This window comes from Callorhinus ursinus, unplaced genomic scaffold (assembly GCF_003265705.2).
Source record: "Callorhinus ursinus isolate GAN/ISIS: 27379988/994484 unplaced genomic scaffold, GSC_fseal_2.0 scaffold21, whole genome shotgun sequence".
Classification (NCBI taxonomy): Eukaryota; Metazoa; Chordata; class Mammalia; order Carnivora; family Otariidae; genus Callorhinus; species Callorhinus ursinus.
In genome coordinates this window covers 2,486,507-2,500,135 of record NW_027397083.1, presented here as the reverse complement: position 1 = coordinate 2,500,135, position 13,629 = coordinate 2,486,507, and the positions used below count along the sequence as shown (strand labels likewise).

Here is a 13,629-nt window from a genome sequence, read left to right as displayed (position 1 = left end):
TCTGTAACTGTGTGCGTATGTGTGTATTTGTGTGTAAGTGTGTGTTTCTCACACTGAAAACCTTTTCCTTTTACACGCCTACATCTTCCAGTAAGCCTTAGGAAAAGTGTTTCTAATAACAGGCAAGACAAAATACCTTCATTGATTAAATGCTTGTTAAATGAATTGGGAAAGAATAGGAGCCCCTGTGAGGGTGGGAGACACTAAATGATTATGTCTACTCGATAGAACATCAAGTGCTTTTGGGTCACTCGGGTGGAGTGTCAAACATCTGAAACAAACTTGCGTTAACCATCATATTTATGTCAACTGAATTAGGCAAATAAGTTCTCTGATTTTCTAGTAAGATTACCTTGTATTTTAACACTTTATTGTAAATATAGAAAATCACATTTATTTTATTATTTGTAATATTTTTATTTTTGACTTGGAAACCACTGTTTTTGGTGTTGAATTGGCTATTGCCTGATGTCACCAATAACCATGTGCTTTATGTTCTGAGCAAACATGTTTGCTGAGTGAGTACACAAAACAATCTGACTATATTATACATGAACTTGTGTTTGGTCTTAGTGAACCAATAGAAAGGGCATGTGACAGAAAAAAAAAGTATAAAGAATTTTAGCATTAACATATAAAGTAAGCAGGATTTTTATGTATATATTTTCCTTACAACATTTAACAAAGCTTTATTGAGTCCAAGAAACGATTAGATGTGCCTATCTAAGATCTTGTTATGCTGCTAAAATGATGCTATAAAGTATTTGTTAGGTGCTGACACATTAAGACTGCCATACAAAGATATCATTAAATTCACAAATAACCTTTATATTTTCTAAGAGTATCATATAATTAATTCCTGTGTATAAATTGCTAAGTGTATGATTCAAGGCCCATGATGATAGGCTGAAGTAGAAGATGGTATATCTCAGGAGGAATCTCTTCCAAAATCCTTCCAGATAGCTATCTCTTAGAGGGCTACCAGTTCCATACAATTGTCAACTTGGAAGTTTCTGTTAGCGTCTGTCAGTTCTATTAAAAAAATGGAAAATCACATATAAATTCTCAATCAAATTGAAGTCACTAAATATATGCTTGCCATATTTTACTCTCTCATTATTGGAGTCTAAGTCAACTCTGATTATTAAGTCTTTAAGTTTGAATCATTCTCTAATTTTTGTTACTGTTATTCAACAGGTAAGTCAAAGGCCTGATTTGATATAAATGACTGGGAACAATTTCACTGAGGTGACCCTCTTCATCCTCTCTGGATTTGCGAATCACCCTGAACTACAAGTCAGTCTTTTCTTAATGTTTCTCTTTATTTATTTGTTCACTGTTTTGGGAAATCTTGGGCTCATCATGTTAATCAGAATCGACTCTCAGCTTCACACACCAATGTATTTTTTTCTTAGCAACTTAGCATTCATTGACATATTTTATTCCTCCACTGTAACACCCAAAGCACTGGTAAATTTCCAATCCCAACAGAAAACCATCTCTTTTGTTGCCTGCTTTGTTCAAATGTACTTTTTTGTGGGTTTGGTGTGCAGTGAGTGTTTTCTTCTAGGATCAATGGCCTATGACCGCTACGTAGCAATCTGCAATCCCTTATTGTATTCAGTGATTATGTCCCAGAAAGTGTGCAACTGGCTGGGAGTCCTGCCATATGCAATAGGCTTCACGAATTCTCTGGTCTCAGTCTGTGTGATAAGCAGCTTGGCATTTTGTGATTCCAGCATCAATCATTTCTTCTGTGATACCACAGCTCTTTTGGCCCTGTCCTGTGCAGATGCCTTCAGGACAGAAATGGTGATCTTTATTTTAGCGGGAACCACACTTCTCAGTTCCCTGCTCCTCATCACAGTCACCTACATTGCCATCATCTCAGCCATCCTGAGAATCCAGTCTGCAGCAGGCAGACAGAAGGCTTTTTCCACCTGTGCATCCCACCTCATGGGTGTAACTATCTTCTACGGGTCCCTGATTTTCACGTATTTGCAGCCTGATAACACATCATCCCTGACCCAGGCACAGGTGGCATCTGTCTTCTATACCATTGTCATTCCAATGATGAATCCACTGATCTATAGTCTGAGGAACAAAGATGTGAAAAATGCTCTCCTGAGAGTCATACATAGAGAACTTTTGTCATGACAAATCTGTGCACGTTACCATTAAAACACACCTGGATGGCTCCAGGCATGCGATTGCTCCAATCAGGAAAATCATAGAGTAAACTCAAAAGGCTTAACATAAACGAAATGATAACTTAAGAGACTTGAAATTTTGGTGGCCAATTATTACTTTGTTTGTATTGAATACTGAACTAGCATATTAGGAGTTCATTTCAGCATGTAGCTTACATATACCAAACACCATGGCAACAGACACTGGTTGATATAGAAAATCTCTTGATCATGTGGATTAGTTTTGCCATAGAGTTAAAATTTGGATCATTTATCTGTAAAACGTGAGCTTTGGTAACAAAGAAAATGATGTTTATGGAGTAGGGTCTCTATCAAATGCAGCAGAGTCTAATTTCTAAAAAATCATAACATGCTTCCCAAAGTTCAAATATTTGGTAAGCATTTCAATATATGTGTGGTGTGTGTCTGTATGTGTGTATGTGTGTGTGTGTGTCTGTGTGTGTCTGTGTGTCTGTGTAGATAAATAAAACGTACTAGCTGTGGTACAATTCCTGAGGCGTTTGGGAGTATATTACAGAGATTCTTGCTTTTCCAAATCAGGCAGAAATGCTTGGTCAAGTCCATAGTATTAAAAGGAGAAACTGGGTTTTTATTTTGTTTTTCGTTGAAAAGAGATCCGTTTAATGGACTCCTCCAGGCATTGTTACAAAATGACCACTGGAAAAGATGTGTCCTTTAGTACTGCCTTTACTGTGCATAAAGCACTGAGCAGTAAATCACGTTTAAAATTTATGTTGAAAAAAATAAAAATAAAATGTATGTTGAAAGCAACTGCAGATAAATTTGATGAACACTTATACAAGAAAATGTGTGTGATCTATATTTCTTTCTGTCCAACAAGAATGTAATCTCTTTCAGAGAAGAGTTTGCTTATTCATAATTGTGCTCTCCACATTTAGGAAATGTATCATGTACAAAATATGGAAGTAAATACTTTCTTTGCAGTCTGTTTGCTGGTGGAAGTAGAGTGATCAATCCATAAAGGTGAAACATTCTGCCTTTCTCTTATTTGTATCTTTCTTGGGTAGAATCTGGATAGTCATGTGCATATTGGCATTCAAAAAAAAATTAGCTTTATGAAAATTCTATTTATAGAATTCTTTCAAAAACATTTATTATTTATATGTTAAAATCAGCATAGTAATTAACAGATATACTTCTTTTCAAAGGACTTTTTCCCTCAATGGTTAGGATATGGAAATAAGTATACATAGAATTATACTTGGTATATATGATTTTAAATAACTGGAGTAAATTCATATATCAGGTATCACAAACAAACCTCCTATTAAGAAAATCAGTTTTCAGTCTTGGGAGTGGCTGATGGTAATGTATGTGAAAAGATCTGTATGTGCATATATATACATTTGCTTTGGAATTTTTAATTTTCTTCTCTGATCTATATAACTGGGGTCTGACTCCTGCAAACTTCATTTTACAATGCAACATTTTATTCTGCAAACTATTATAAGTGACAACTTATGAAACATACTATGTTTTAATTTATGGACCTACTGAGGCTACTGTCTACCTATCTCATTACTCATTCCTTTTTATTAAGACTTTGTGAGATTTTTTTTTCCTTCCAAACATGGTGTCTGATTCAGATTGGTTGTTCTGAAGATTTCTCATCATCATCATTGAGAACTATTAAACTGATTATATTTCCCTTTTTTTCCCTCTTTCCACCAAGGATTTTCATTCATGCATTCTAAATCCAATGCTCAATTTTCTATAATTGTGTGGCTTTTGCACATGACTTATATTTACCCTGGTTTTAATTGTATGCTATTTTTATCTTTACTTGCATTGCATGTGTATTCTGCTCTAAATAATTTCAAGACTTAATATTTACTTAGCATTAATAAAACTATGTACCTAATTGCTTTCTCTTATTATTAATGTTTCCTTGCTGATTGTTGTCTAGGAGGAAAAAGATGAAACACTTTTCTTGCTCATCATAAGAAGTAGAAATATAGTTTATTTGTCCAAAATTATGATTAAATGCCCATCTATGTTTTTCAATATGTTCTTCATATTTGTTGCTGATATACTTCCTATCATTCTTTCCTTCAGCTGCTTTTTGTACCTTCCCTCTGGACCCTGTAATACACATCTTTTCACAATTGGTCAGGCATATCTTTATCTTTTCTTCAGTCCTTCTTCTGCCAGACTATCCCAGAACTTTTGCCATTGACCAATCCAGAAAACCAACTCCATAGTCTCTGGGACCATGTCCCAGAAATGATCATGGAATGTTTAATTTGCCAGTTATCTTCTTCTTTTAAAAAAATATGCTGTAAAAAAATTATTCAATTTAAAATACGTTTGATGCACCAGGTTTCAATACAAAGATACTGAGTGTTCTTTTTTTTCAGTCTATTAAACCTGTGGTGCCTTTGTAATATTCCTGTTATCTATGTGTATTTCTTGACCATGCATTCTATTTCACCACCTTTAACATACCTTTTATATCAAAACAAAAAATGATGAGATTATTCTTCTTGTTTTAAGAAATCTTGTAGAAATTCCTGAAGAAACAACAAATTACTCAATGAAAACAAAACATATTGAATAAAATTGACTTCTTGATATCAGGTAAAGTTAGACTCACACTTGTGCTCATACACAAAGATTAGAGGCTTATTCAGAAAGAAATATCAGAATATTGTCTGATAATTGGATAAAGTAGTGTAGAATAAATCAGGATTTTGCACTGGATATTTCTCTTTCAAAATGGGTAGATAAGCTGTCTAAAAATGACTAAAAGACAACAAATAAAAGAAAATGCATTTCAGGGAAAAAATTAAAAATAGTGGTATTATGAAATATAAAAATATTAGAGAAAATATAACTGATTTTATATTTATTAAGTGTAATATATTCTAAAAGGACAAAGACTATCAGAGTGAGTCAAAGTGCAAACTCCCCGATGTTTATAGCAGCATTATCAATAATAGCCAAATTATGGAAAGAGCCCAAATGTCCATCTACTAATGAATGGATAAAGATATGGTATATATTTACAATGGAATATTACTCAGCCATAAGAAAGAATTAAATCGTACTATTTCCAATGACTTGGGTGGAACTAGAGAATATTACACTAGGCAAAATAAGTCAGAGAGACAAATGCCATGTGCTTTCACTCATATGTGGAATTTAAGAAACAAAACAAATGAACAAAGGGGTAAAAGAGAGAGAGAGAGTCAAACCAAGAAACAGACTCTTAACTCTAGAGAACAAAGTGAGGGTGACTGGAGGGGAGGTGGGTGGGGGATGGGCTAAATAGGTAATGGGGATTAAGGAGGGCACTTGTGATGAGCACTGGGTGTTGTATGTAAGTGGTGAATAACTAAATTCTACACCAGAAACCAATATAACATTGTGTGTTAACTAACTGGAATTTAAATAAAAATTTGGGAAAAAAAATACAAACTCCAGTATATTTTTTACACAATTTTCATCAAAATAAAGTGACACAAAACATGAGGAATATAGCCAAACCAAGGGAGAACTTGTCCAACCAATGCACAACAAACCAATAAAAACAGACACTGAGCCTTTGCAGTGGAGAAAGATAAGCTATTTATTGGAGTGGCACCACCCAGGAGAATGGGGAGCTAATCCTCTAAAGTCCCAAACACCCTGATGCCTTGCAAGTGAGGATCTTTCAGGGCAAAATTTGTGGCAGTGGTCTCCTGACTAGGTGAATACTTTGACCCATGACGTCATCCTGGCATCCGTTCTGGTGCCTATTCATCTGGTCCTCCAGAGGTCTCTTCCATTTCAAGACTTGGAATCTGAAAATATATCTTTATTCTTTATGTTAGAGAGTTCATTAGGTACATCTGATGATTCTATCCCTAGGGTAATGCTGGTTAACTACTTGTCCTACAGGTTCCTTTGAATGAGAAGCATCCTTATCCTTTGGGCTTAGGCCTACATGTTCCTTGAATGGTCCCATGCCTGGGGTTCATATAACTTCTAGTGTTCATTCTTCCTTCTGAACCGACAAGATGGACCCCGACTTCGGGAAGAAGGAACCAATTTTGCAGAACATTATTTTTACTATTCCATTTGCCTGACGCTCACTTTCTCCAAATATTTTTGTGGGTGTCTACTTCACTCTTTCAGTGTGACCCTATCACTGAAGACTTCTCTGAAAAATAAAGATTATTTTAAGAAAGTCCAACTGTCTCCAAGCACTCTCTTCACCTGGTTTTTCTCCACAGCACTTGTCACCATTGACATACAAATACTTCATTGTTATTTCTCTGGTCACCCCAGCCCCCAGGTGAATTTTATTTACCACATAGTCCTTGCTTTTCCTCGAACTGCATGGCCCTTTGTACGGATGTTCCCTTTGTCTGAAACACTGTTCTCCCATGTACTGATATGACTAACCCCTCCCTCCTTCAAATCTTGACTCAAATACCAATTTTTCATTGAAGCCTACCTTGACCACACTATTTCTGATTGTTTCCTCATTCCCCTACTCCAGGACTCTCCATCCCCTAAGCTATTTCACATTTTATTTTTTTTATAGTACTTTCCCCTCCTAACTTGTTGCATCACTAATTTTTGTGGGGTTTTTTTGTTTCCCCCTGCTGAGACTCTATAAATACTGGTAAGGCCAGACTTCCTTAACAATATTTGAATCTTTCTTTCCTAGCATCTAAGAGCTGTTTATACTAGTTGATTACAATTAATCCATAATTTCAATAAATTTACAAAACTGAATTTAAAGGAGTCACATTTTCTGACTGTAATGCAGTACAATTTAAAATTAATGTTTAAAAAAGAAAAATATATGTTTAGCTTGAAAATTAAAAACACAGAAATTTTAAAAATGTCAAATTATTCTTAGTCAAATAAGAAATAAAAAAAATGTAACTTTGAACTACCTATATAATGGGCCACAATAGGAATAATTAATATCACTACATATAATTTAAAAGTAAAGCAACTCTCAGATTAATAATGCAAATATTATTTTCCTGTATTATTAAACAGATAAAAAGTAAATAAAACAAGCAGTTGTTACTAGGTGCAGAAACAAAAACAATGAGTTCAATTAGAAGGGGCATAGAATTTGCCACCACCAAAAATGCACTTTTGGCCTAAGAATTATCTTGAACTGAAACAGTAGACACAGGAGAAGCTCTGAAAACCGAATAGAACTTACCCTTTTGAAAGAGATATTTACATTTATAAGGGAAATCCCTACTTGTATAAATGACTCCCTCTTTGTTCCAGGAACTAGAGGGTAACTAAATCTCTAGAAACTTTTGTTTTTAAAGATTTTACTTATTTATTTGACAGAGAGAGACACAGCGAGAGAGGGAACACAAGCAGGGGGAGTGGGAGAGGGAGAAGCTGGCTTCCCGCCGAGCAGGGAGCCCGATGCGGGGCTTGATCATCCCAGGACCCTGGGATGATGACCTGAGCGGAAGGAGGACGCTTAACAACTTAGCCACCCAGGTGTCCCTCTAGAAACTTTTATGAATGGAGAGGGCATAGACTTAAATCTGCATAACAACCAAACCGTTATTTACTGTGATTTTCCTGGTAACTGATGTGGGGAAAAAAGGCAGAAAAAAATTTATTAAATTTCCTTACTACCTACAGCCCACTGACAAGTCCTTTAAACAGGCAAAGTAACATTCCTCTAGGAACTCAGCTGCCGAGATGTTGACACTTTTGCTAAGGGCAAAAGGCAATCTTAATCCCTACTAAGTATACTTTAACATATAAAAATTCCTTTGGAAACTTCCTTTATCTCTACCCTCTAAGATACATGCTGGCAAACATCCTCTGAGCATATGGCCCACTGATATACATCTGAAGGGTCTCATGACTAAAGTTTTATTAGACAGTAATAAATGACTTTTTCCCAATAATTGCTAGCCCCCTCAAGGTCCTGAAAACCTTGCTTCCAAAATTTCTTAGAGGCTTAAGCTATCCCTAACCCCTTCCCAACTCAAAAGCATATAATGGGCCACTCCTCAGGACCCTAGTGCAGCTCCTTCTGCCCACAGGTCCTATCCCTGTGCTTTAATAAAACCACCTTTTTGCACCAAAGATGTCTCAAGAATTATTTCTTGCCCATCGGCTTCAAACCCTTCCTACATAAGTAACCTCCTATAACTGGCCTCCACCCCCCAACATCTTTTGTCTTTAGCAGGAGATGGTATTCAAGGTGGTGACTTGGGCCACTTGAGGTGTTAATTTTCCTGGTCATCTTGATACCCGAAACTGGGTTCGCTTCTTGGTGGGTGTGGAGCCAAAAGACACAACCAAGCCAAAGAATAAGAAGGAAGGATTTTATTTGCAACAAGTAAAGGAGAACACTGCTAATAGTTCTCAAAACAATCCTTCCTCAAACAACAAGACCAGGGACATTTTAAGCTAAGGGTGCATGCATGTTCAAGGAAGGGGCTTACACAATGGAAATTCAGCATAGAATTGGGGAAGAAGTTATCTTAAAGAGATAGAGTCCAGATCCTGGTTGATCAAAGTCCAGGGAGGGCAGGCAAGGGTTAGTATCATCAATTCTCTGGCTCCAATTGGTCCAGTATTTGAGTGCTCAAAGAGGTTTAAAGTCTGCAAAAAAATAACTCAAGAATATGCTTTGGTTAAGAAGTGCAGGTCAGGCATAGATCATAAGATGGCCGGGGCCTAAAATGATTTTTCTTGTGTCAAGAAAGCCTTGTCTTGTCTCTTTTTCTGGGGACCCCTAACTCTTTCTGCTTACAATCTCCCATGTGTACAAGAAGTATACAGGTTATTAAACTTTTGTTTTTCTTTTGTTAATATGTCTTTTATTATGGGAGGAGGGGGGTCTCTCAACCAAGCATCTAGAAAAGTAGAGGAAATATTATTTTTCCTTCCCCACAAACCTAATAGAGGAAATAAAATGATAAAACTTAGATAACAATTGATGAATTTGAAAGCAACAAAAATAGAAATAGCTTCTTCACTATCCCAGCCAAAAATTTAGAGCATCACAAAGGAAAATCTAACCATCAGGCTCTTCATTGTGTGGCTTCTAAGGGAAAAGGCAACCATTTTCTCAAACCTAACATAGCTGCATTTAGTCCTTGAACTTTTGCCGTTGGAAACATGTCAAGCAATCTTCCTTGGAAATTGGTCCACAGGGATGACCATGCATCGCATTATCTTTGGTCCCCAGTATATAAGGTGCCCTGGAATTATCAGGATAACAGGCAAGACATACTCTGCTCTGCTTATGTTCACTATAGCTTCCTGGTATTCTTTTTAGAAATAATTTCCTAGCAAATTTTCCATTTGAGCAGGACCTGAACAAAATTTCTAGGTTGATTAATTTTTATCTCAGAATAAAACAAAATGAATACACTAAAATTTAAAAAGAATTTATCTCAAAAAGAACAAATGTATCACAGAAATTTTCGACTCAAATGGTTATCAAATTTGATTTGTGAGCAAAACTTGAGGTTGACAAACTTCTAGGCAGATCATATTGGGAGGTTTTTTTTTTCCCCAACTTTGGTTCACAGTAAGTATTATTCTCTCAAAATTAGAGGCCTTTAGTTAGGATCAAATTTAATGGGGACATTATCAGAATAGTATGCATATACATGTCATTTAGACCTTACCCCAAATAATGCCAGGATTTGTGAAATCAGAAATACAGAGTTAATGGGATCAGGGTCTATAGATAATGAACATATTTTAGAAATTTAATTTTGAATGATCAGGTTAGGAAAACATCATATAGTTTGGAAACTAAAATTAATATGTGGTCTATAATGTTAGTATATCTTCCAAAATCCCCTAAATTTGAAGTTTGTCATTTGTATTAAATAATATTGAGAAAAGGACACTGAATAATGCAGCATTAAAACTGTTTTTATATCACCATTTGTTATATATCTAACTTTTTTCAGGTTTGCTGAAATTTGTTATAAACAGGATTATAGTATTATGTGCATGTTCTCTAGAGTCAGTCTATCTTGTATTAAAAAATGTGGCTTAACAGTGGCACTGTGGTATAATAGTCTCACAAGGACTAAATGCACTGAGAAATATTTAGAACTGGATCAGTCTCATTTTAATTATTCAATATGTTAGCTTTAATTATATTGTATTCCAATGTCAATTTATGCCTATTTTTATATTTGGCAATCAAATTAAGATTTTTTTTCAGTCATGGTCTTTAAACCTCTCATCATCAATTGCTAGAAACACAGTTATAAATATGCCATGTGGTTCATATAAACACAAACCTTTTTAAAGTCATTCCTGCTAAGTATCAAATTTGGTTTCTTCACAGTTCATAGCAGTTGACACTATGGGTAGAAAGAATAACACACAGGTGCCTGACTTCATCCTTCTGGGATTGACAGATTCTGAAGAAATCCAGCTGGTCCTCTTCGTGCTGTTCCTCCAGATATACCTGGTTACTGTGTTGGGCAATGCAGGGATGATACTGATAGTCCGCCTGGATCTCCTGCTGCATACCCCCATGTATTTTTTCCTCAGTCACCTGTCATTTCTTGACCTCAGTTACTCAACTGTCATCATACCTAAAACCTTAGAGAACTTACTGTCTTCCACCAAGTATATTTCATATGTGGGCTGCTTCGCCCAGATGTACTTTCTTGTCTTCTTGGGGGCTGCTGAATGTTTCCTTCCCTCCTCCATGGCCTATGATCGCTACGTTGCTATCTGCAATCCTCTGCACTACCCAGTGGTTATGTCCACAAGATTCTGCTGTTCCCTCGTCTTTGGGTCCTATTTGATTGGCTTTGCAGACTCCTTTGTCAATGTGCTTTGCATTCGCAGACTGCATTTCTGGGACTCTAATGTAATCCATCACTTTTTCTGTGACACACCCCCAGTGTTAGCCCTGTCTTGCTTTGACACACGTGACATCGAAATCATGATATTTGTTGTCGCTGGTTCCACCCTAACGGTGTCTCTTATCACAATATCTGTGTCCTATGTGTCCATTCTGTCCACTATCCTGAAAATTACTTCCACTTCAGGAAAGCGAAAAGCCTTCTCTACTTGCGCCTCTCATCTCCTGGGAGTCACCATCTTTTACGGCACTACGATTCTTACTTATTTAAAGCCGAGCAGGTCTTACTCCTTGGGAAAGGATCAAGTGGCTTCTGTTTTTTATACTATTGTGATCCCCATGCTGAATCCACTCATTTATAGTCTTAGGAACAAAGAAGTCAAAAATGCTCTCATTAGAGTCATGCAGAAGGGACAGTGCTCTGAGCAATTGAAATAAGCAATGCTAAATTTTTCGGCTCATCACTTTTTGTTTTCCCTACGGTGTCTTTTCTTTGTCTCCAAAACCAGTTGACTCCTTTAACTTGTTTGTATTTCCATCGAATCATTCTTTACTTGACCAAATATGATCTCAGATATTTCCAGGAAGATGTCTTTAGAAATTTCAAGTTATAATAGAAAGCCATGAAGTGTGCTTTAAATCTATGATCTAAATATATGCGTTTGGGGGCACCTGGCTAGCTCAGTGGGTTAAGCCTCAGACTTTTGGTTTTGGCTCAGGTCATGAGATCAGGGTCGTGGGATCCCGCCCCTTGTCAGGCTCCATGCTCAGCATGGAGTCTGCTTGAAATTCTCTCCTCCCTCTCCCTCTGCTCTTCCCCCCCTCTCTAAAATAATTCATTAAATAAATAAATCTTTAAAAAATAAATATAATTTTAGGGGTAACTGATAGGCAAAATGAGACAATATAGTTCTCTTCTTTTAAATAATATCATACAAATGCCCATGAATAGTTCAACTTCAGGAAATTTTATTATGGAAAAGAGCTCCATTTTGGGCACAATGATAGCAGTTTCAGAAGTTATTTTGTTTATTATATGAAGAAAAAATACAGCAGAGTAATTACTAGAATGTGCTTTGGAATCAAACATTCCAGGATTTAAATTCTAAATCTGCTAACCATTTAGCTGTATAACCCTTAATGGATTAGCCTCAGTTTCCTCAACTGCACAAGATAGATAATAATTCCAGGGCCATAGAATTAATTGTAAAGATTAAATCAGATAAAGGATGTAAAGCATTCAAGGCAGTTCTAATAAATGCTGACCAATATCATTAGAAGGGTTAATTTCCTGCAATATTTTTTGAGGATTTTATTTATTTATTTATTTATTTATTTATTTATTTGACAGAGAAGGAGAGAGCGCACAGAAGCAGGGGTAATGGCAGAGGGAGAGGGAGAAGCAGACTCCCCGCTGAGCAGAGAGCCCAGTGCAGGAGCCTGGGATCATGCCCTGAGCTGAAGGCAGATGCTTAACCGACTGAACCACCCATTGGCCCTCCTGTAATATTTTTAATGCACAATGGCTTTTTCTTAAAGAATATTCACTTGTGGGGCACCTGGGTGGCTCAGTTGGTTAAGTGTAGAGTTTTGATTTCAGCTCAGGTCATGATCTCAGGGTCGTGGGATGGAGCCCTGCATTGGGTTCTGCCCTCAGTGGGGAGTCTGCTTAAAATTCTCTCTCTCCCTTTCCCTCGGCTCTTTCCCTTTCTCTCTAAAATAAATAAAAAAAATACATAACTAAATCATCTTAAAAAAAGAGAATATTCACTTGTGTTTTATAAATTAGTTTGGTTAATTTAATTGACAAACAACTAAGGAAAAACTCAACACTTCACAATGATGAATTTAAAATGGTGTCTGTTAGCATTGGAGAACATGTTAACGATGGAAACCATGGAAAAGGAGAAGGGAATAGAAATGACTTAGCAGTCATTAACAGCTTTGAATGTGTTCTTCTGGAGCTATAGTTATGTACACATGTGCATATATTACTTATATAAGCAAAATTTCTGTCATTTCCTATGCACTTTTCTACAGCTACCTACATACACTTACAAGTTTAATCTTTGATAATGCCTTTGTCACTGAAATATGAGGTGAATGTGTTATGGGTATTTGAAAAAATAAATCAAGACTCTCATCGTTCAAGGCTTTGGATCTGAAATGTAAATGCATCAATTTAAAAATCTGTATGCAGTCGTATCTCTTTGGTGGCTACCTGCTAAATATTTAAAAATCTTACCTTTCAGTGACTTGTCAATAAGCTTCAGTAAACTGCTGCTTTTCTGTGGATTTTGTTTGTTTGTTTTACATTATTGCTTTCTCCTAATTTTTATAAGTTTGCTACGGTCACTAAAAATAAATGTTGAATTAAAAGTTTGACTCATTTGTTTTTATTTTTTTTAAAGATTTTATTTATTTATTCATGAAAGAGAGAGAGAGAGAGAGGGAGAAACAGGCTTCCAAGGAGCAGGGAGCCCGACGCGGGACTCGATCCCAGGACTCTGGGATCATGACCTGAGCCAAAGGCAGACGCTTAACCATCTGAGCCACCCAGGTGCCCTGTTTTAA

The 13,629-nt window shown here is 36.3% G+C and overlaps 2 protein-coding genes across 2 annotated transcripts; both read left to right on the top strand.

Moving 5' to 3' along the window:
- Positions 1-1,224: 1,224 nt before the first annotated feature.
- LOC112829719 (olfactory receptor 8I2) lies at positions 1,225-2,157 on the top strand. The gene has a single exon (XM_025879438.2). It carries the CDS (start codon positions 1,225-1,227, stop codon positions 2,155-2,157), a length of 933 nt encoding a protein of 310 aa, XP_025735223.1.
- An 8,388-nt stretch (positions 2,158-10,545) lies between these two features.
- On the top strand, positions 10,546-11,493 carry LOC112829718 (olfactory receptor 8H1-like). The gene has a single exon (XM_025879437.2). It carries the CDS (start codon positions 10,546-10,548, stop codon positions 11,491-11,493), a length of 948 nt encoding a protein of 315 aa, XP_025735222.2.
- Positions 11,494-13,629: the final 2,136 nt, after the last annotated feature.